Raw genomic sequence first — 24,187 nt, 5'->3', positions numbered from 1 at the left:
ACAATGAGGGATAAATCATAGCACAGACAAATCCCTCACCTGTGATGTGTTGGCAGAGGAATTACTATTTGCTTGCTGTTGATGAATTTGTGCAAGCTGCTGTTTCTGCATTAGTGCCAGTTGCTGTTGATGTTGCTGGTATTGTTCGGCTGTAAATGCTGAACAAAATACAAAACGAGAAAATACTATATCAAAATATGTAGGTGTTGTGTATATAAACACATCTATAATCCTAAAAAAACCCCCACAACAAAAACACACCACCAAAAAACCCCCACACCACAGCAAGTTCCGAAGAGCCTTAATGCACCTTTATGGCAAAAAGGCTATCATCCTCTAGAAATTTTTGTTCAAATTAAGCCTTCCCTTCTTACGCTCTTTTTTAGTACAAAGGCTTTAATTGCTCTTGCATTTAGCTCGACACCAAAAAGGGAGGGGGCAAAACCACCAAAAACTCTAGTAACTGATTAAAAAGAAATTACAGGTACAAATGGCACCGCTGTTTTCCCTTTGTGAAACTACAGTATCTGCATTATTAGTAAAGCAGGTTTATATGCAAAACTTGGAAACTGCATGCTCTCAGCCCTCACAGGTTACATTTTAGTTGTAGGTACTGGGTACCTTCAAGATTTATTTAAATTTAGTTGAAGATATTAAACTGGGCACACTTACAGCTGTGCAGGCTATCACAGAACCATAGAATGGTTTGGGTTAGAAGGGACCTTAGAAATTATCTAGTTCCAACCCCGCTGCCATGGGTGAAGACACCTGCCACTACACCAGGTTCCTCAAAGCCCCATCCAGCCTGGCCTTGATCATAATACAGTATTTTTGTTGGTTTTAATCACATACGTACAAGCAACTCCATCAATAAAGAATTTGATAGAGCTGCATCCTTCCCTCTAAAAGCTCTGAAAAGTGACCCAGCAGTCAGTGCATCACAAGTCAACAAGAATTTTATCCAGCTAGCCCACAAGTATAAGATCTATAAAAACCAGCATCATTCATACAGATTCACAAGGGGATGCCCAATGGCGTAGGGGTGAGGAGTCATTAGTTCATTGATTAACTTTGTAAAATGTTGAGGGTTTGTCTTTTTTTTTTTTTTTAAATTTACATTCCAAGTGCAAGGAAGTCTTGTTTTCAATTTAAAAGGCTGGAATGTGAATCACCTTGCAAATTCAGTCTAGGATACATCTTTCAGATTTTTCCTTCCGTTATATTTTCAGATTTTACAGATGCTCCCAAATAAGTGCTATAAACAGTGGTCATACTTCTAGAATGCAGTGGAAATCGTACTTTTGGGAAAGTTCACTACTGTTTGGCAACAAATCACCACCACACTTGAATTCTGTTCACAAACTGCAATTTCAAAGGTTTTTTTGTTAATCACTCCATCAGGCTTGCTTGCCTGAAGAAAATCTTGTTTCTATCAAAACTATAACCATCTGCTTCTGGATACAACAGGATTCTGAAAAGCAATGGTAACGTATGTATAAACTTGGGTTAACAAGTCAATACAAACAGCTAACCAAAATTAGAATTAATACTTTGAAATAAACAGAACAAACACTACTGAACATGCATTTTTCCAGCATTATTTGTGGTGGTTTTGTGTTTGTTTTTTTTAAACATTGTTCAAAATCCTTCTATTAAGTACTGGAAATAGGCACTAAATTACCACCAGCACTTTGCCATCTGAGCAGTAGAAGTTATAAATTTTTATTCAGCTGTTACATTCAAGCTATTATTTTTTTTTATGTAACATTCTTCAGGAAGTAGGGATGTACCACTTGTTTATATTGCCGTAAGTCACAAATTACTTCCCAATACTCTTACAGTTAAATCTCACTTCAACATGCTTTATTTCTTCAATGTTTTGAAGTTATTCCTAGGGGAATAGCTTAGTAGTAACGTTCTTGAACACCCTTACTAAAACAAACACACACACACTCCAAAAAACAAAAACCCCCAGAATTCATAGACCAATATTCAGAGGCTGGCTGTTTAAATTTTAGTTCTACTTTACATTAAAAAAAACCCAACAAACTAAAGGACTATTAGTTTAAGACTGTCACCAAACACAGAAGTTAGAGCAAGAAAGCTTTAGTACACAAAGATTAACATGTAGAAAGCTGAGTAGCAGAGGGAGAAAAATGGATGTATTGTTCTAGTACTGATAGACATTTCGTTTATATTGACTGGTTAGTAGTGAAGTTTTTTTAAAAACTTTAAAATTTAGAATTGGTACGGCTTAGCCAACATAGTGCCAATGATACTGAAGGTTCCATGTATTAGTAAGCTATTTTATTCTACAAACTTTATTATACAAGACACTGGAAATATGCAGCCTGTTCCCAAGCAGTGCAAGTGATATAAATAAAAACTCACAGACTGACAAAGAGGAAAAACAGGAAAAAAAAAAGACATGTTACACCACCGTCTTTGTCTGAATTAAGATAAATATTTCCACTGTCATAACCATCTCACTTTTGTCCATTTGAGTAAGTAAAACTTAACTAATATTTAGTTTCAGTTTTCAAGCCTTAGGTGTATTTTAGATTTTGGCTATGAAATACAGTTGTAAAGCACAGTCACCTATATTGGTTTAACCAACTCCAAAATACTGTTTTCTTTTGGAAAAAACAGTAAATAAAGTTTACTGAGACAAGCTGTGTTTGTTTAGGATAGCCATTATTTAGTACAGTCTTCGAGCGCTTTCTGGAAGCAACAGTTAGATGAACTAATTTTCAAACTGCGCATTAGTATATTTCTTTTTAAGTATTCTGTGACCCTTACAGCTGTAAGTTTCCCACCACTATGAAAACAGTATACAGCTGTCACAGTTAACAAGTGACAGAAGAACCCCACTATGGCCACAACCTTTACCTACATTCAAACCGCTTCTCTTACTTCTGCTGAAATATCCAGACACACTTACAAACACCACCTCAAAAATGCAAAGGAAATGGCTACTTGCCTGTCATACCTGAAAACACACTCAAAACCAGCTTATTTCAGGTTTTTCAATTTAGGTTAAAACATTCAGCAACATTTTTGCTGCTTCCCTTATTAAAGGCGAAACCCTACTGGACATTTCAAAACACTGTTTACAGAACTATCAGAGATTCACTGTGAGATTCTGAATTAATCAGTTGCATACAGTTTAGAAAAATAACACTGCCCATAAAGGGCTGCTGCAAGCTACAGCCTCCTAAAATAATCTGATTGATACTCCTTTTTCATTCCACAGCATACCCAGATAGGCTCATGTACCAGAAGAGGTTATAGATCGTATTACATAAACTAGCTCTTCCCCCTCCATGCTAAAGGACCACTACATAGAAGGTTTTATTGAAAACACTACTACTGCTACGACTACTGAGAACTATCCAAACCAGAATTTATCATCATTTCTTTTGGAGATCTGCAAACTAAGAGAGCATACTTTATTCTTCTTCTGTTAAAAGCCACCATGTACTTTGCTCATTAACATTATCATTAGGTTTCTTCCCCTCCTGCTCACAGAATACAGTCTGTATTACACTTCAACTGAAAAAAACCAAGCGTATTGATTGTGAGGTAAATTGTTTCTGGAGACTATCATTCCCATGCACACAAGAAGTATTTGTACATACTTTATGTTAGAGTGGGATATCACACATATGCTCAGCACAGTGGAATCATGGGTGTACTGACTCTGTGCGTCTATCTCTGCAGGCACAGTCCTAAACTTCTCTAAGAGCTAGTCTAAGTTCAACAGTCCTCTTTTAAAAAGCAATTCAAGGAGAATGCAATGCAGACCATAAAAACGTAGCCGCTTTAATGGGTTCATTATATGGCTTGCAGAGAGGATTTTTTTTTCTTACCCACAAAGCTAGCTTAGATGCAATCGCATAGGCACCAAACTTAGTATCTCATGAACATAACCTTTTCTAGAAAAAACAGTGTCCCTAAGAACTGTCTTCCAGAAGTTTTATTACCTCTTCCCGTTTTTATTCTAAAGAAAAGAAAGGATACAGCTGAAAAGCTTTCATCTGTGTCAGAGAAAAATGGTAAATGTAGAAGTAGCAAAAATGAATGTAATTTTCTTTTGTGTCATACACTGGTCTTTATCTGCCTGGAAAAAACCCAGCAGGCAAGAAGCAAGCCCACACATTTTCTGTAAACTTAGATCAGCAACCACATTTGTGTAGCAATACCCTGAGTTACCAGAAAGCTACATATTCCTGGTATTAATGGAGACATTCAAGGCTTTAAAAAAAGTTAATAAAGCAACGGACAACTGAACAACAGCTTCAAGTTAAAAAAAAAAGGGACAAGATGTAACATTCAGTGGTTAAAGACAACACATGAGATTTTAAAACAGATTCTTGCTCCAGCAGCCCTAGACAGTGCAGTGTTTACAGACTCTTCCCAAACAGCATGCTAAGACCAGTGGTCATGGTTCCATCATACAGGAGTAACTATTTAATACTACAGAATGTACTGAATTGGACAGCAGCAAAATAGCCAGCTTCATTCACTACACAGAATCCAGCAAGGGGTGGGAGTATCTCAAGTGCCACTACAGATACATTATAAATAAGAACATTACCATTTTAGAGTGTCTCAACTGTCTTCCCTAGCTAACAACTGTACCTTCCCCCCAAACTCCTACATACTTTCCAAGACACTTACAGTAATTTATGCAAGTCACCTGACTCCTCAAATTAACCCAACTCTCTTCCTAACCTTAAACATTAGGAACCTTTTAAGGTACAATGTTACCTGGAGTTATCCACATGTCAAGACAGCTGTCAGAAGATGGGTAGCTCAAGTTTTACTGACAGACGAGGCTACATGAATGCTTCTTACTTGTTTGTTTGCAGCATACTGTTTTGAACTAGAACAATTAAAACTCAGTATGCTTCTGAATTGTCTCTGGTAGAATTCAGAATCAAGTTATAACATTTCAGTTGAGACAACCATTGGGATTTTAAGTCAGTACATCATATAACACTTCTCTTCATTTAACAGCTTGGGATAACACACCCCCTATTCTGCAACGGTATCAGTCCTACACTTTAGCAGCAAGAGAGTGTTTTCTGGCTTACAGGTTGCAAAAAGGAATGGAAGGTAGAAGAAAACACTTCAGAGATCCACAGCTATGAATACAAGGAAAGAAACACCATACATTACTAAGACTGACTGACAGGATAAATGCCTGCTTAGTATCTCCTTAGCGACAGCCACAAATCTTGTGCTGTTAAAAAACTGAGTTCTTGCTCACTACACTATGAATACGCCTTCCCACAATCATTTACATGACTATAATCAAGATGTTTGTAATCTTTAGGATAATTACATACCCCTTTTTTGCTCAAATTAAGCCACTGGATAATATCTTTCAATTGGATGATTCTGTTTACATATCTACCAAATTCTGTGGGATGCTGACACTCAACAAATGTTGTTTCCTAGAGCACAGAGTAACTGTGATGCTGTCAATGGACTTCTCAAAAGATCCACAGTTCTCAGCACTTTTATACTGCAATATAAAACGATTTTTACTAGTGCTAACTCATTTTAGCATAGCATTTAACACATACTAGTCTTACAGCGCTGCAGCTTACATTTAGCTTCCTTGAAAATGCAAGTCCTTCCCAGAAGCGGCCAAAACCTGTGAGGCGGTAGGCTAGCTGTGGACCCTGTATGAACAGACTGGTCTTCGTCTGGTGAACAGCCACAGCCCCCCTCCCAACTACTACTGCAAGTTTTACTGTGAAGTAACTCACTAGTTGTTACTCTGCTTCCCTGAAGTAGGAAAACACCAACTTATAAAAAAATTAACCACAAGAACCAGTTTCCTATGAACCAGGAAGCACATCCTGGACAAGAAAATGTGTGTGTAAACTCCTGCCCCCCCTGCTAGCATTCCTTTTTATTTCCTGAACGGAAGACACTCACTAGATTTGCCAGGGAAACTGAACAAGCTTTGTGGAGTAAACACAATAACCTATCCAGGTAAGCATTTTGTTTTTTTAAAGTTTAAAAAAGAGAATCAAACAGCTTAAACCTTTCAGCAAATGCCTGAGTCCTGTTAAACATCTGAAGAATTAGAGTAACTTAAAAAAGCAGTTGCTTTATAACATCAAGTTAACAACTGGAAAGGTTATTTCAGTATGAAAAATGAAAAGTTAAGACTACATTGAGTTCAAAGAACTTCCCTAAAAATCCAGAGTACTGGATCCCTGATCTTCCAGGTAAGGTGATGGTCATTAAAAAGGCAGTTTCAATCAGATAACAGAAGAAAGATCTCATAACTAAAGCTTCCAGTTGAGAAATCCCATAAACTACAGAATTGCTATGGTGTGTGTAATCACATTACAATGTTTTCTTAAGGGAAATACATGACAGCATCACAACCCTGCTGTATAAGAGAACGATTAGTGGTTACTAATGCCAAAGTGCATGCAAAGCAAACATCATTCACAAAACCAAGCAATCCTGAACATCACATTTTTAAATTTCTATTTTATGAAAGATGTTATCTTGCTTACATTGCCTGGTTAAAGATTTTCTACTGTATAGCAAGTTCTCACCAGTGAATTCGGAAGATTGGAGAGACTTAGAGCCATCAGTGTGATTTAGTATTTGATGCACCAGGCCCAAAGATGTTTCACTTTCTGAAAAGAAGTTCAAGATTGATTTTACTTAAACATGGCATTATTAGACACTATGAGAACATGAATCATTACGCCCTTGATTATTACTACAACAGCCTTATATTTCAGCCCAACAGAACTTAAGTATGAAATTCCTAGTATCAGAACTCTAGACTTAGAAATTATAAAACTAGATATAAGATACATATATATGCACTCCCTACTTGGTAGTGGAAGAAAAACAGACAGGAAATAAATAATGAGGATTTTTACTAGCCACTGAATGAAAGTTAGGAATGCTTGCTATGCATTTGTATTTGTCTGCCCATCATTCTTACATGAGTTTCCACTGAAAATGTCACAGACCAGCTGGGGTACGTAGTTTACTCCGCAGTTACAAACATGACCCATCCTTGCATGGGATGCAGACAAAGTGTAACAGTTCACACAAGCCCAAAGATTCAGCACTTTGGAGCAAAGTACTACTCCAACTGGGTTAAAGCTGAATGAGAAAATCTAATGTAATTACAAGTCTCAAAGTCTCCAGAAGTGCTCAGATGTTTTAGTAAGTGCTGACTCTTCCCTCCACCCCCAGTCACATTTCCCAGACCGAAGAGGCTTTTCCTTTTAAGATTTCCTCCTTCAACTAAGCCTAGGGTGGGCTATACACATCTATTACTCCCAAAGCCATTGCTTCTTCAACTAGGTTCTCAACATCTCATCTACGGATAAGCCAAGACTGCAAAGTTCCAACGATAACTCAAAACGGCCATTACAAATGTCAGTATTTTTCATGACCAAGTTTAACCTGCAATGTGAAAATAGGTATTTGAAAAAGAGAAGACAGTAAAACAGAGAGCAGTACTGAGACCATTACAGATGCAAGGATCAAATAAAAAGATCTAAACACAGCCAGTGATAGCATGAGAGCCATGAAAAGGTAGGACAAGCCCTTCTACTCTGGTGCAAGGAACTGCCACAACGATTGAGGAGCTTCTTCCGGCTTCTTTCCAGGAAAGGGATGCCTGAAGACAGATGTCAGGCATCCTTAATGAGAACATGAAAAAAACAGTATAGCTCCATTAAACAGACAGAATGCTAAAGGCACATTTGGGAAGTGGAAGCACAGTTCACCATCCTGCTAGACCCCTGCAAGTGTGCAAACTTGCTTTTAAAAAGCAGATTATGAGACACAAAAAAAGTATCCAAGTCTGCTGGGGAAAATGTACATTGCTCTTCAGTGACTTTCTGTGGGAATTCCTTAGAAATAACAACTTGCAGCACGTCATCTAAATCTCTAGTTTACAAGAGAAAGCAAGGTAAGCTACTCAGGATTCTTTATCTTAACTACATTCTGGATGCCTGCAGTTTTTCATATACAGTAGATCTAGAATACTAAACATCCTAACTCTTAAAAGGCTTCTGCTGGAATACTTCGGCTTCTCAAAGAAAGAATTACAAACTTAGTAAGCAGACTCTACTGCTAGCCTTTTTAGTCTTGACAGGTTTGCAGACTTTCTTTTCAAAGTGACCCCACTTCTGGGCAAAGAACACAGAAAACAACAAAATGCAAGACAGTTGCCTGGTCTTGCTATGCAACCTGGGAACCAGTGCTCCAATCTTTCACTAGTAGACTGGTATCTCTGGTCTGCCTCCTAAACACAAGGCTGCGCCAATTATACATGCTGTGCAGTTTTAAACATCTCAAACTTTTGATTACTAGATGCAGGCATCCAAAAATACGAACATGACATATTTAACAGCAAGTCTCCTGAAGAAAGCACAGTCTCTCTATAACACGATGCAGTTTGAAGACTACAGAACTGGCAGAACTAGGTCAATCAATTAATCTAACAAGGAAGACTGAATGCCTGGGACACAAATACTTTAGATGAATATTCATGCCTACTGTACATTCCAGACTTAAAACACAAGCTCCACCTCTGAAGATTACGATTCAGAAACTTGATGAGACTGTCAGCAATACAGGCTCCTTTTCTGAAGTAGTTTTGCTGCATTTTGTTCAAAGTGAATAGCCTCCCCACTGAACAAGTTACTCCTCCCCGAGAATCATACTTTTACACTCTTGCCTCTTTTAGTGATATTCTGTATAACATCTGACTGAAGATTCTTGAATCAGCTCTTTTTGCAAGAGGGCAAAGGATTCTTTTTCATAATTCTTTAGTACGATGAAAAGGAACCACCCTCTTCAAAAGCGGTGCTACTTTTCTTGGTCACTTGATCCTGCTGCTGATGTCTATACTTCAGCACATGACAAGTCCACTACAAGCCCTGTTTTTCAAGCAACTTGTAAGGGATTTTTTTGTTAAAAAGAAAAAAAAAATCCCTTCAGTTTACACACAAAATCTCAATGCGGCAACATCAACTTCCATATATCTTTCATGATGAGCGCTCTGAAAGCCAGGACCAGAATAACTTGCATGTCTTCAGGGTCAAAGTCACTTCAAAATGTTAATAAAATGCCTGGCTCTTTGGGGAAACCTCTCTCCAATGTTCAAGGATGAAAAGCAATGCCTCCTGTAGTCCGAGAATGGTTATGTCACAGCACAGCTTTTATAACATGCCCTCTGATTAACAGAAGACCTGAGATACCATCTCAACTTCATGCCTGTGCTGGCCATGTATACACAGACTTGAAGAGCAAGGTTTTCCGCATCAGCGGCATGTTGTCTGGATTATTCAAGGTGTAAAGAGCTCAAGACTTCTCTGAACTACTTTAATGTGACAACATTCACGTGATTGCGCATAACGAATAGCAGCATGATCACCTCTGCCAGCCACTACACAATCACAGGACAAGCTTCATCTTACAGGTAAGCAACATGGTTTGACCAAAACTCGCTGCAGCAACAAAAGAATAACAGGGTTTTTTAAAGAGTTGGGGTTTTTTTATGATAATAAAACATTAATGAGTGTTTTCTGGTAAAAAGGCCTACTGCCACTTCAAAAACCTGAAAGGCAAAGAGAAATAAACCTAAAAAATCCATACCCCAAACAAACTCCCAGCTTTAAAGACAGTTAAGAAAAAGGAATAGGAACACGCTACAGGGTTGTCAATCTGTAGTAGCAACTATTAGAAAAACTTCAGTACAGATATTAGATACCTGACATTTTTTATAGTATTTGCTACAGAAAGTAAGATGACATAGCTCAGCAGCTGCAGCCCCAACTGATACACACTTTTCAAGAACTCAAACTCATAGGTATGAGATACACAAACACACCTGTAATCTGTGTAGACAATGTATCCTAAAGAACCCTCTAAGAAACTGAAAAAAAAGAACACTAGAAAACAGAATGGCACCAAGATGAACTAGACCGTATCCTCCTTTCAAACACCTATACCTAAACAGATGATCATGGTTACAGCACATACAAAACCTCTTATACACCTCCAATGCTACAGGAATCACGACTAAGATTATAAGTAGTTAAATGGGTACAGTCTGCCTGGTAATTTTAATAACAAGCGACTTTCCAAAGACTGTGGTAACTAATTTAAATTATATATATCTGAATTCAGACATATTTTTTTTATTATTTCATTCTTGTATCAAATCCTAATAAAAACACAAATCTAAACTCCACTTCATTTGGAAAAGCTGGGAATACTACCTTACATATATTACACAGATGATGAAACATCTGCATAGGATTCCAAGCACAAGTGAACGTAACATGCTAGGTGTTTATATGTATGTATTACTTTCCCACAGGCTTGAAAATACAACCACACAATTAAAACCTTGGACAGAACTCATCAGCATAAGTAGCAACTACATTTAATTCCTACATGGTGTAAATATCTTAATCACCTATTTAATGAAAAAAACCACACACAGAGACATGCTTTAAACTCAATCAGCCAATTTTCCAAGTCTATGTGATTTTCAGGTGTAATGTACTGGCCATTAGTATTTCATAGTGTATTTCTAATCTGTTCATCACATCGTAGTTTTGTTTTCACACTAGTAACCTGACTACCATTTTATCATAGTTCAGACTATCCACTAGACAACGAGGATGCTCTTGTTCAGTTCTGGACTTCGTTTACCGAATTGAAACATTGGAGGGTCAGAATTTAAACAGCAAAAGCCATACTTAGATCACAAACCAGAAGAACCATCAGTTTTAGCCCTAATATTTCCAGCAAGAAGAGTCATAAAAGAGAAAGAATGGAGAATGGGTGCAAGGGCCTACTCTAGCACAGTATGGAGAGGAAGCATTAAATAAAGCAGCAGAATAAAGCTGCCCAGAAAGTCTAAAAATGCAAGGCGGCAGAATTTTCAGGGAAAAAAAATAAAAATAAGGTGGTGCAGGGAGGGAAAGTAAAAAATATATTGGAAAACAAGATTAAAGTAATCCAATACCAGGGTACACTCCTCTTTAAGAAAATCTCCAAAATATCCCACAATTTGGGGAGTTTATTAGGTACATGCATCTCTCCCCACCCCACTCCTACGTTACTCAGGTTTTCTAATTTATTTCCAAAGCCGTAATTCGAAATGGCAAGGAAAAGATTATTCTAGGGACTCCTTAAAAACTGGTGGTGAACCTAAAGTAATTTTTTAGTAAAAAACATCACTTTCTGTAAGAAGATGGCACTTATTGTACTGACTGATCAAAATTCAACTTAAGTTACATTCTAACTACATAAATATCAGTCTTCCAGCATGAAGAACCGAATATGAAGAGTGATGCTACCCAACACTATTCTAATTAAAAACCAATTAACACTATATCAAATTTTCTTACTCAGTTCTGCAATTCACGTCCTGTAAGATGTAATCTGCCACTTGCTGATGAGATACAGGGGTGACTAGTCCAAGAATTTTGCCAAGCATGAGCAGGATGCATCACTGGGGGGGACTGGGTATTTTTTGGATGGGAAATGGCATTTAATTTCATGTAAATTCAAGTATGAACTCCTAATATGCTGCGATTTTAAAAGCTTACATTGTGACTAAACATTTCCCACCACCACCACATCTTGTACTAGAAAAGGTTTGAAATGTAGTATTTATATCAACATCTCAATCACTGTATTTTTTGTTTTAAAAATCCAGATCTTCTGAGTCAACCTAAACCCTAACACAATACTGATTTCTAAGTCTTCATATTTCTAAAATTACAATTACATACCAAGGCAGCAGTTGCATGAATTTGAGATGCAGTACACTACCACTAGCAATACAAACAAACATTCTATGTACCAAATAAAGAAAAAGTGAAGATGGGCTGTTACCATCAAAATAGACCATGATGTAAGGTATGGATGACCTAACGACATTCTGGATTATCTGAGCAGGGTGTAACATTCCTAGAAGCAAGTTTGTCAAAATGAACATACCAAAATGTGCTGAACCACTGCTACTTTTACTTTGTATAGAGGTACTGCATGTCTGGGTCCCGGGTTGTGCTGTGCCTGTCCGATTTATACCCCTGTATAATTTCCTACAGGAGAGTTCATCATTGTCACTGTCATGTAGGGATGGTGTCCGAGGCCTAAAATGCCGCCATCTACATGATTTGATATTGACTAGTATCTGACTGAGGTCTTTCGAGAAAGATTTGTCCGAGGTATTTGTTTCTGAGGTATTGGCAAGTTGACTGATTGAAGAGTGTTGTGATGAGGAAAACATTTCCAAATCCAGCTGATGAAATGTATTATCGTAGTCCGAATGCGCTCTGTCTAGTAGCACCCTAAAAACAGGAAAACAATGCAGAATGATACAGTGGCAAGAAAATACCAAGAAAGTCACCAGTTTGCCATGTGTGACAAAGGGATAGAATAAACTACACAAAACTGTTCTAGAACAAGCAATCCCTGCTGATGGACACAATGCATGACTACATGTTACTTTACTGTAAGTACTATGTTTAGGTTTCTCTTCACAGGTATCCTCTAGCTTTTACTGTTTGAACAGCTGATGTACATCACATATATACTGAAACACTGCAACTATACATATTTTTTTTTAAAGTCAGGCTGGAAGACAGAGTTCTACAATGCAAAGAAAAAACCCCAGAGAACAAAATAAAATTGCTTAATTAACTAAAGAGCAATTTAAATGCCCTCCTAAAGTAACTTCAAGTTCAAAAGCCTTATACCCATATATACTGAATGCACCCACAACCATCCCAATGCAGTGGGGATGTCACACATTAACTTCCAAATGCCCTTGCAAAATCCCAGTAAGAGCATTCAGCTCCAATTCTGATTTTGCCGATATGCCAATCTGACTTGCTAATGTGTGAAGAGGTGCTAAGTGTTAATCTGAAAACCAAAACACATTCTTATTATTTTTTAAAATTAAAATCCAATAGCAACGTATAATTTTTAAAGACATATTCCATATTTTAAAAATATAGCATTTATTCAACACTGACCTATTTATAAATTGTTTTGATACAGATGCTTAGAAGCAAAATACCTGAAAGTGCTTAAGTCTTTGATATTTTTGCCATGTTCAAAATTTAAGTTATTGTCATTTAAGCACTCCTCTCAAAATTCTCTGCAACTGGCAAATCACGAAACATGGTCCAAACTCAGAAAAACATTTTCTGAAAAATGTGGTTTTAGCTATTTTTGAATACTACTATTTGAAAACAGCCATGCAAATAATTTAAATACAAGCCACCAATCACAACTGAAAACACAGACCTATTTTCACCTCAGAGCTTGGGAGTGCCATCAATAAACACCCCCCTAGAACCATTTAAGAAAATTGTATTAAAACAGCTTCTACTACCACAAAATAAAAACGGAGACATTAACCAGCTAAGGAAACTCATACCAAGTGGAAGTATTTAAAAAGTCAATCTCTCCGACATCTCAATTTTTGAGGGGTTTGATTTTCTTAAACTTTGCATCTTACCAATTACTTTTTATTTTAAATTTTGTTTTTAAAAACAGGAACAATTATGTAGGACTTACCTTCCACCACGGCCGACCCGTCTTCGTGCAAACCCAATACACCTCTGTGGTACAGTGAGGGTGGTTAAGCAGTATCTGTAACGCACATCTCCTAATCTTCCCTCTTTAGGGCTACTCCATGGCCAGTTGCCAGGTTGGTCTAAATGAGGCTTAAAATAATTTTAAACAATTAAACACAAGATATTTTCCCACAGGTGCTTTGTCTTATGAAACACAAGGAAATTCTACTTACAGCATAGTACTGACAGCCTGCTTTCCTACGGAAGGCAAAAGGACCATCAGGATCATTTTCTTCCTCAGCCTCCGAAGAACCAGACAAGACCTTTAAGAGGGGGATGGGAGGTGTATGAGGAGAGATATTAGTCAATTAATGAGTTTTACTTCTTTCCCCAAGAGCTGCATAGAACTCTTACAGGTCCTACCTGGGAGAGAGGTTCTTCATCTGAGCTAGGAAAATCATACTGATTCAAATCTTTAGCATTAAAGACTGGCAGTGCAGCAGGACTTGTCTGTTGAGGAGTAGCAGCAGCAGACGAAGGTAAGACTTTTGGCTTCTTCTCATACTTCCTTTTGGGTCTAATAACATCAGGTTTATCTTGCTGCAAAAGAAGAAAACGGCAGTGTAAAATTAGACACACAAGCAAATTAGATGAAATCAGGAGTTTTGGAAAACTCCTGTTTAAGCACACTAAAAAGTGAACTCATCTTTCCACCACCTTGATAACAAAACATGCAGTCATTTCATGAATATCTGTATCTCATTTCCAGTAACTGAAACATTTAACAGATAAAGTGGAATCAAGCACTCTTAGCTCAATCCATGCTAGATGAAACAGTAGCTGTTAAGGTAACAGTACTATTTCGGAGAAGTAGACCAAAATATATAAAATTATCTCCATGAGGCACCTGTAATAGGCATTTATGCTGTGTTAGGGAATTACTAAGCACTAAACAATGCTTTAAAAGCAAAAAAGTTAAGACTTCGGAAAGATACCTAGAATCTCAGAAAATCCTCTAAAAATTAAAACACATCTCCCCATACTATGCAAAGTCAAATTGAAGCGCACTTCTCAAGTTTCCAAGAAACAAGTTTCTTTCAAGCTGCAAGAACTGTGCTGACCCAACATCACTAACAGGTAAATAGATTGCAGCAATCTCAATTAAAATGCTCTACTCTCAACGGAAGTATTCACCAATTCAAGCCACCTTGCCAGATTCAGAACAGGCTCTGGACATTCTTCAGTTATAAGAAGTCTTTGTTTAAAATTCAAATTATACCTCAGCATTTCTCCTGTGTTACCTGACCTATTTAACATGCTCAGTTGTTGGCACTGTAGCTATGCTGTGTATGACACAAAATTAAAGCCTGCAGGGAAAAAAGTGCTGGTCAGCTGTCTAAATCAAGTAAGATTATTTGACACTTTAGTTAAATATAAAACCAGACAAAGACATACAGTATGCTGGGAATATCAGTGGATCACATTGAAAAAAAACCACCCCAAACAATAACCCACCCTCCGGAACAAAATAACTACATAATTTAGAACAAGAAATTACGTTTTAACTCATTAGTCCTATCTTTGTCCAGTATCTAGGTAATAAATACAGTTTTGTTCAGGCTATCCTAACTTTATGGGTGGCATTAAAGAAAAACATTCGTATGTCCCAGAGTAACAACACTATTGCATGCATCCTTTTGTCTGTAGTTCATCCATACTGCCTTTATTTCTGTCTTGAGGAATGCTGGTAGTCCATATGTTATCCCCGTAACTCCAACAAAGCAAAGCATTTTATTCCAACTGCAGCTTAGCTAGTCTATTTTCAGTTTCAAAACACTTCTACCCTCCTCCCATCATAGAATGCTGTATCTTGCATACATAACAGCATAAACTATTAACTTGATTACTGACATTACTCACTTTAACTTTAAATTCTTTCAGTTCCATAGCTTCTTGGTGTTTAAAAGGACTGCTGTTAGTCACAGGAATGATGGGAATAGCATAGGTAGGTTTAATTGGTTGCCGCTGTGCCATGACCTCAGACACGATCTCTCCACTGTAGTCACCCAAATTATACCTGAAATCAGAATTATTTTTTTTTTTTTATTATTTGCTGAAATATTTGCAATATCTCTGGTAAAAAATTGCACAACACAGAGAAACAGGCTAATACTTGCAACTTGGGCTAAAGGGACATCCAGGATGACAGTAAGTAGTACAGAAAGCATTATTCAGAAAAGGGGACTTGTAACATGGAAACTTCATTGTGATGAAGGAAAGGCGGTTTCTCTCCCTGCTCACTTGGGGACAGGTACCATTTAAAACCATACATTTATCGCCCAAAAGGTTTTTAACACTGAGGCAGAGTGCCATATTCATGAATCTTCCCTCTCTGTGTTATGGAATATTTTCAGAAGTAGATCCGTGAAACATGTTACATTTCAAGACCTGTGGAAAGTGTGGAGTCGAAGCACAGTTTTCCATTCTAAGGGGGGGCATTAGAGTCTCTCCTCTATTCAACAGCTTTTTCCTTGAAAAAGCTACAGGAAAGTCTTTGAAATTTCTCCCCTCTCTATTTCTAATGAAAATGGTCAGGGCTTGAAAAAAATGCCCCAGTAGAGACATTCAACTTGTCTCTCTAAGAAGTCAGCCTAAACCGTTAGTTTTAAAGCTTTACGATACTGACTCAAACCATTTGTTTTCAAACACGGATGCTCAAGTTAGAGAAGTCTATTCAGATTTTAAGTATCAACCTAGAGAACTATTACACATTTCAAATACAATTCTCAGTTGATTGGGAAGTGGCAGCTGACAGAGCCGAGCATTTGGTCTTCATCACAGCTGACAAACAGGATGTCAAAAGCAGCACTAAGAGGAGATGACTAGACAGCAACATTTTCTATCGTATGAAATGCTTATGTTTTCCTCAAGACAGTATTAGATCAAGCCTTGCTAAAAAAGAACAGTGATAATTAAGAAAAACAGCAATGATGAGAAACAGCCTTAGAATTAGCTGGGACTTCCTTATTCTACATATTTCACATAAATTCCTAAATGAGTTTACCTAAAACTATGATCTCTCTTCCTGTATAATATATAGGATATACACATACATTTGAATACACACATATATGTAATAAAACAACATAGATAAGTGTGATGGGTCACTTTCCCATAAGCAGCACCTTCCTAACATTTTATTTTGCTTTCCATAGCCATATATAAAAACAAGCTCCTGTAAATGTGAAAGTGTCTAAATACTTACTTTAAAAATCTCTCGCTGTTTTAAGTATTTGTGGGAATCAGAATACAAAGTAGTTTCCAAAGCTTTCTGCAGCAAGTTTTCAATAAAGATTACCTCTTTTCCATAATTTCCAGTGTTAAATGCAGCAACTCTCTCTTGCTTTTTTCCCTCCTCTTTATCATCTCCAGGATGGTTACTGCACGACTCAGATCTCGACGGAGCTTAAGCATCTTCTCATAAGATGCTTCATCATTTTTTCGATTCTGTAGATACACAGTGCATATGTTTCCCCAGATCACGTAAATTAAATAGTCTGAATTAAAAGTTCTAAATGTTTATGTATATAGAAAACAAATCACATGCTAAAACAGAGAAGCATGTGCATGCTATCAATGAGCTACAGCTTACCAACACCATTAAGTATGTTTAGCAGTAGATCTAGTGAAAAAGAATACAAACTTGCATTCAATAGCTGTCCTAGTTTCTTCTATGTTGTTATCCTTGCAAATTTAAACAAAAGAACACCATGAATTTTATTGTTTTATACTACAAAGCAGAATCACTTATTTATATAAGATCCTTCTCCCCCTCTCAAAAAGTAAGAGGGGGGAAGCAGAGGAAGGTACCCATCTACTCACTTTCCGTGTCTGCATCTTTTCTGTCCGTCTTCTAAAAGCAACATAAGGGTCATTTGTGCTGGAACCATCTCGCTTCTCTTGTTTCACTGCTGGGATAAGAGAGGGACCTCGACAGTTTTTCCTCTTTTTAATCCAGTACTCATATACTTCTCTGATCAATTCATCATCTTCCTTCAGCAACAGCTTGGCCTCTTGCAGGCTGACTGGCTAAATGTAAAACCCAGCATGTCACTTTCATATAGCAATACACAGAGTGTGCATTTCAAATACTTTATTCAAAGTACCATTGTACCTGCTGACCGCTGCCTTTTTCTAGTCTGTCTATCATCTCCTCAAATTGCAAAGGAGAGATGTCCATTCTTTTCTTCAACTTATTCACAAAGATCTCATCTTCTGAATCCAAGTCATAATCCGGCTGCTCAGCATCCAAACTGAAAGCTAAATGATGCAAGTGAAAGGTGTAAGTTAGTTTTACTACAGAAATGTTTTTTTCTGATAGCAACGTCTGGAGTACACACCAGATTCTTCTCAAAACAAAATCAAAATCATTTGTTTGAATGTTGGAGTAATACTACTTCAAAGTTATATCTAGGTTTCTTTACACCATTAAAAATTGATATTTATTTAATTATGCTTTTGTTGACCAATGAAAGCTTACCAGTGGTAAAAGCAGCTAGCAGCTTTCTACCTCACTGCTTTCAGTAAGAAATTAATTTTAGACTGGTCAAAACTTCCAGTGCTGTCTAGTATTTTGCGGTTTTATGTCTTGTATTATTAGCAATTCAGACTTCAGCCCAAATGCACTTAAAAGGTACTTCTACTGAAGTATGTGCAGACTGTATTACAATGACATTACACATACTCTCATCACTGATTTTTGTGATGTAGGCAAGTCAGAGTAAACTGGCCCAGTATGGTCTACTCTGTGTAGCAAGGCATTTTCAAATACAAGTAATGTTTTGCAGAACACAAACAACTGCTCTGTTTTCCACAATACCCTATGAAAATGCAGCATTCTTCATTCAAAACAAGATCTCCCTAGTTCTCATGCCTTGCTTTTAATAAACACATAGCTAGCAGACAACGCAGCTGAAAAATAAAAATCACTATTTCCTGTTAGACCACGAGATAAGGAAAAGAAGAATAAAAAAGTGTAACCTTAATATCAGCATGGAAGACTGCTAGTATTAGCCCCTTCATTGGTTAGAGGCAGAGCGACATGCTCTAATCTACCTGATCTTCCACCTGATCTAGTGGAAGTTGTCTCCGCTTATTGCAGGGTGGGGTGGTAGACTAGAGAACCTTTAAAGTTCCCTTCCAACCCAAACTATGATTCTAATATTTTAAAGCCATCACTGAAGCCCCGACTGCTATAGAAGATCCATTTACATAGCACAGGTACTACTTTTAAAATTCTACTAATTATACCATGCAACAGATTATATTTTTAATCATGTTTTCAAAAGTTATCTGAAGTATCATGATGATCACATCCATACAGAATGGCTGCTATCTTCCAACAAAAACAAAATCCCAACACACTTGCCAGTCAGTGATATCAAAACCCATCTACTTTTAGATGGAGAATACTTCCATCCAGGCACAGGCTAATACTACTACTGCTGCCATTTCTGCCTGGCTTCCCAATCCACTTTATCCTGGTTTAAGCTTCAGGGGAGAGGCACTCTGTAGAAGAATGGCTGCAGAAGCACGGCCTTAGAATCTCTGAAGATCTGCACAATCCAGGCCTGGTATTAGAATAGGCCTGTAATCAGAATTGTACTGAAGTTGCTGTGCTGAAGTTAACAAGAAAGGTAGCCTTGAGCTATTCCTGAATCCTGAGACCAAGTAATTATGTTGTGCCAACAGGCCGTGGCTGTAACAAGATACAGCTGCTGGGAAAGCAGGTGCAGGGCCAAGAAAGATAGGGACCGGTATGGGAAAATAGGGAGTAACAAACTACAAGACTGAAGCAGAGCAACACAATTACCTACATGGATAGAATGCTTATTTTAGTCATGATAATTAGGGGTGTGAGAACTGTGCGTGTTTAGAGACTACTAACCAATTGTATTTCTGCTTTACGAATATGCATGTGTATCGGTTCTATATAAGTAGTGTTAGAAACTAATAAAGTTGAGCAAGATGCATAACTCATATTGAGCGTCTTCTTGACTCCAGCGAACCCTTCTTCCAACAGCACTGTTTCTTAGCTATGTATTATATATTCTCTTCAAGCAGATTTGTGTCCTTGCTAACGCACCTAAACTTCCCTGCAAGCTGTTAATTACAGAGTGTTAACAGAGGGCAGAAATAGGCCTTTGAGATTGCTAAATTTAAAGTACTAACATATAGACTTAGACTCAAGGAGGACATCCATCTACTTCCTCATCAAGAGCTAAATACACCTCTTAAGCAAGAAGTATATATTCCTTTACATATTGGATAAAATTGTTAAGAGTCAGTCTTGATGCAAGCTCAATAGATATTTAAGAGTAATCTCACAAAATACCAGCAAAATAAAGTTTTCAGTGTAGACTTCAGTGAATTGAGTTACTTTACTTACGCTGTATGTGAATCAGCTGCTTTGGCATTTTAAATTCTCCAGGATATATAGATTCATAGTATGCAATATTACTTTCTGCTTCTGGAACCGGTATAACCATGTTATCCCTCTTCTCTCCATATACTTGTTGTGCTGAGATAGCCCGCTGGAGATGATGTTCCTATGAATAAAAAAGTCAAGATGAAAATCTAAGAAAACGTTTTCAGAACTCAGACTTTTTTTAAATTGACGGAACTCTATTTATTTTCAAATGCTTTCATTCCAAATCCCTGAGACCAGACTTGGGAAATTGGTATTGCACCCTTCACTCAAAACACACTCCATAAACTGGTCTTTCCAGTAGGTGGAGCTCTCCCTCTTAACACAAACACAACACCACCAGTCACTAAACTTAGTAAGTGATGTTGCGTGTTCTTGGCACATCAAACTATGCAATCTATCTTTACCTATTTCTGCAGAGACACTTAAGATTGGTTAGACAAACAGATTATAACAAGTAGCTGCAGACAAATATTCACTCTGGTATTATTCTTTATTTGCTACGGCCATTTATCGCCAGTGATGTCAGAACACCAGAAAGGAAGCCTGCCATCATCTATTGAGAAAGGGAAGCAACTATTCTTACCCAGACAGATAATGAGTCCTAAAGACATTCTTGCTTATTGCAATGCTTTCCGTTATCATCCTCCTCCTTTCCCTCTTAATCTGTCAAAGTTTATTATTAAACTATAAACTCTGAAGGTGAGAATAATTAACTTTCAGAAATCTGCAACTGTTTTTTCAAGCTTAAAAGTAAAGCACATTTATATCTGTTACTACAACCCAAGAAACAGACTAGTAACATCATAAATTCTAGTATATTTTCTAATGTTATTCAAATGCATTCTGTTCTTCCTGTGATGCTGTCAAGACAGTAAGTAGCCTCAGCAGAGTTCAGTTACCAACAAAAACCCACCCAGTAAGATGTGTGCATGTAAGCAGTTTACTGACTATGTAACACAGTATTTTTTCCCTAGTACCAAAGCTGGTTTCTTAAGTTCCTACACTCTTCCTTCCTAGGTGCTCAGTAAGCCAGTGCTGCATCAGCTGTGTCAGTAAGCTATCAGTGAGATGCTGGAAACCAGACTACTGGAAAACTCAAAAATAGAAACTGCAGCAAAAGGGTGGCAGGGATAATCTGTTTTAATATTGAAATAAAAACATACCGGTGTTCATCATTATGACCTTATTACATCTTTGCCTGTTTGGCTTAAACTTACCCCTCTTCAGCACAATAAATAAAATTAATATCATCTGTCTAAACTTCAAATAAAAATAATAAAAAAATCAAGATAATTATAAAATAGGCTTTATTGTAACTTGTATAGCGCAGCTTTATAGTAAAACCTGTTCCAAGGTATAATTCTGCTGCAAGGATTCACAGGATTTTAGCCCAGCTTTACCTTCAAACAAGCTACAAACATTTTTCCAGATCTATCCCGTTAAAAAGTTTCTTCACAAAAGGAGACTAATTCTGAGAATAAGACATACTGTACAGTTGCAAGTAAAACCCATTGGACCGATTCTGATCCTCTAACCTTTGGTAAGTGCAGGCACATACATCACCTAGGAGGTGTGGCAGCTAAAATTCTTTCTTGGGTATGGTACAAAATAATTTCTTTTTTACCTCTCTGTGAAGCACTGCTGCCAGACACCTCAGATTTGTGTAAACAGTAATAATTTTTCAGGATTTTGGCACAACAGCTACAACTGTTGCAGAACAGGGAATTAAGCTTTGTTTTCATAAAGTACAGTAGGATTCCACGTCAAATACATACTAATAGTCAATGGATTCTGAACAACAGAAAAGGTTTACTGTTCTTAATCATATGAAGGATCCCTGGTGCATTTATCCCAACTTGTGTTTTTAAACACAAAAAACTGCTTTGCTTCAGGGAAGAAAAGGGGGTTAGACACTGAATTAAGATTTCAATTTCTCTGATCCAGTTGATACAGAAATGGGTACTGTTTAGTTAGTAGCAGTAGTCTACTTATTTCCTAACAGACTTCAGTAACAAGTATTTAAAGAAATCTTAACAATATTCTTGAAACAGAAGCACAAATCATTGTTTTGCCTGACTTTCACCCAGATTACAAAAAAATACACACATATTATGAAAGCCACTGGATAAAAGTTCCTTCACCGACACACATAAACTAATCTGCTCTTCCTATCCATTTCAATTCATACCAAGAGACACTCCACTAAGTTAAATTAGCACCTCCCCTTTACACCCCCATGCACCAAGTTCTCACTTATTTGGACGAATCAGCAATAGTGACTTTGTCCCCAGCTTCAACATCTCAGCTGGTGGCTCAGCACATCTCTGTCTCCTACAAACAAGTGTGACTGGTGACCCCAGAAGCACTCATTTTTAACATAAGAGCATGTTAACTAACCTACTACACCTTACAGCAGTCATTCCCCACTGTGATTGCACAGCTGATTACCCCCACCCAAACGCAACACCATTCATCTCAAACAGTAGCTTTCCATTTGAAAATGCAATGGTTTCCTCAGTTTGTCAGAACGATTTTGAATTCCAAATCCTAATCAAACATGCTGGCTGCCATTCATGTTATCTTGATTTAATATATCAATGCTGTACAGTCCAAGTCGCTCCTGAAAATACCAATAGGTATTTAAAGACAGACCTCTTTAGAAATTTAAGAAGTCTTTTTCACTTTGACTGTTCATCCATTTCCAGATACAGTTTTCCAATCAGAGACATTTTCACTATACAATAGTTTCTATAACACTGTTTCCACTCATTGCACAACTGAGCAGTATTAAAAAGCCTTTTAAAAAAGTCATGATGCAACTATCCACTAGGTCCCTTGCCTTGCTATAGAAATTAGACTGGATCAACCGGGGTTTGTTCTTGAAAAACTCACTATTAGTTGTTCACATAGAGATTAGTATCTTCCAGGTGATTACTGGGGCCAAATAATTTACATTATCCATATTCCTCCATGAACTGCTGTTAAGACAGCTCGTTTGTTGCCCTCTAGCTCCCAATTTTTCAACAGGCTGTTACAGGGTTTTGGTTTGGGATTTTTTAGGTTTTATGTTGGGGTTTGTTGTTTGTTTTCTGGTGGTGGTTTGGTGGTTGCGGGTTTTTTTTTGTTGTTGTTTGTTTGTTTGTTTTGTTTTTTTTAAGATGCATGGTTGCAGTACCTTTTCCCCTTCTCCTCTGGAACATCATCTGCCCCTCAGAAGTTATCAATTAGCAGTGAAATTATTTCAGACTGTTTCTTTAAATTCCTTTCACAAATTTTAGGTGGGTTAGTCAAGCTCAAAAGCTGTAATTTGTCATGTTAGAAGGAAACTCATTTAACAGTTAGCTACCACCACAAGGTGCGCTCTTGTGCCCCTTGCTGTCATTCTCCGTATTACTACTGCCTAATGCCAGACTGAACCTACTGTGACAGCTTAGGAAACTAAATCCACAGAAAGCCATCTCTCCCCAGCCATCTCTCCCCAGTTATTTCCCATGAAGACAATTAGAAACAATTAGCCTTCTGACAAAGTAGCTTCCTGAACTGTGGGGCGGGCAGGGAGGCAGTGGGGAAAGGGAGGAAGAAAGACGATTCCCTTTGGTAGCAGCCAGCCATTAAACTGGCTTAGCTGCATCATTAAATTAAAAAGTCTTTTTGAAATGAATGCCAAGGGCAAGATTAAGACTCATGAAAAGCTATGGCAGGTAACATTCCAACCATCTCAGTACCAAATACAACCAAGGTTTCCTCTTACTACAAATATTTACAGGATATTCTCATCTTATTCCGTACATTCATTGCTAGAATGATCTCATCTTCCTCCTTCTTTCCAGGAGTTCCATGTAAGTATTAATTGTTCACATATTATTTGTTCCTATTCATCAGATTCCACTTTGAGTGCATTCAGATTTCTGTGTTAAGGTATCCTTATTGAAAATACACTTGGAATAGCTGCAGTTGTCTTACAAAAACTCAGCCCAATCTACCAAGTAAGACTTTGCCATTTCTTCCCTCTCTCAACTTGCCTCCCTTCTATCTTTCATACACTGACTGTTTCACAAGACTTACTTACAGAAGGTAGTTTATTCTCACTGAA

At 37.5% G+C, this 24,187-nt stretch overlaps 1 protein-coding gene across 10 annotated transcripts in view; it reads right to left on the bottom strand.

Moving 5' to 3' along the window:
- Positions 1-24,187, bottom strand: part of EPC1 (enhancer of polycomb homolog 1) — a 68,046-nt gene that overhangs the window by 3,704 nt on the left and 40,155 nt on the right. For 4 of the 10 annotated variants that reach the window (XM_037387363.1, XM_037387364.1, XM_037387359.1 and 1 more), the window contains 11 exons: positions 20,053-20,212; positions 17,779-17,924; positions 17,487-17,693; positions 16,963-17,111; positions 15,525-15,681; positions 14,028-14,204; positions 13,838-13,927; positions 13,606-13,754; positions 12,019-12,371; positions 6,543-6,668; positions 40-158 (listed from right to left, as the gene is read on the bottom strand). In XM_037387363.1, coding sequence (XP_037243260.1) covers positions 40-158; positions 6,543-6,668; positions 12,019-12,371; positions 13,606-13,754; positions 13,838-13,927; positions 14,028-14,204; positions 15,525-15,681; positions 16,963-17,111; positions 17,487-17,693; positions 17,779-17,924; positions 20,053-20,152 — 1,773 coding nt within the window. In that variant the 5' untranslated portion in view covers positions 20,153-20,212. The remainder of the gene's footprint in view (positions 1-39; positions 159-6,542; positions 6,669-12,018; positions 12,372-13,605; positions 13,755-13,837; positions 13,928-14,027; positions 14,205-15,524; positions 15,682-16,962; positions 17,112-17,486; positions 17,694-17,778; positions 17,925-20,052; positions 20,213-24,187) is intronic. The other 6 variants (XM_037387365.1, XM_037387362.1, XM_037387360.1 and 3 more) reach the window with 5 other exon arrangements.

Source organism: Falco rusticolus, chromosome 4 (genome assembly GCF_015220075.1).
Source record: "Falco rusticolus isolate bFalRus1 chromosome 4, bFalRus1.pri, whole genome shotgun sequence".
NCBI lineage: Eukaryota > Metazoa > Chordata > Aves > Falconiformes > Falconidae > Falco > Falco rusticolus.
This window is presented reverse-complemented; position numbering and strand designations above follow the sequence as displayed.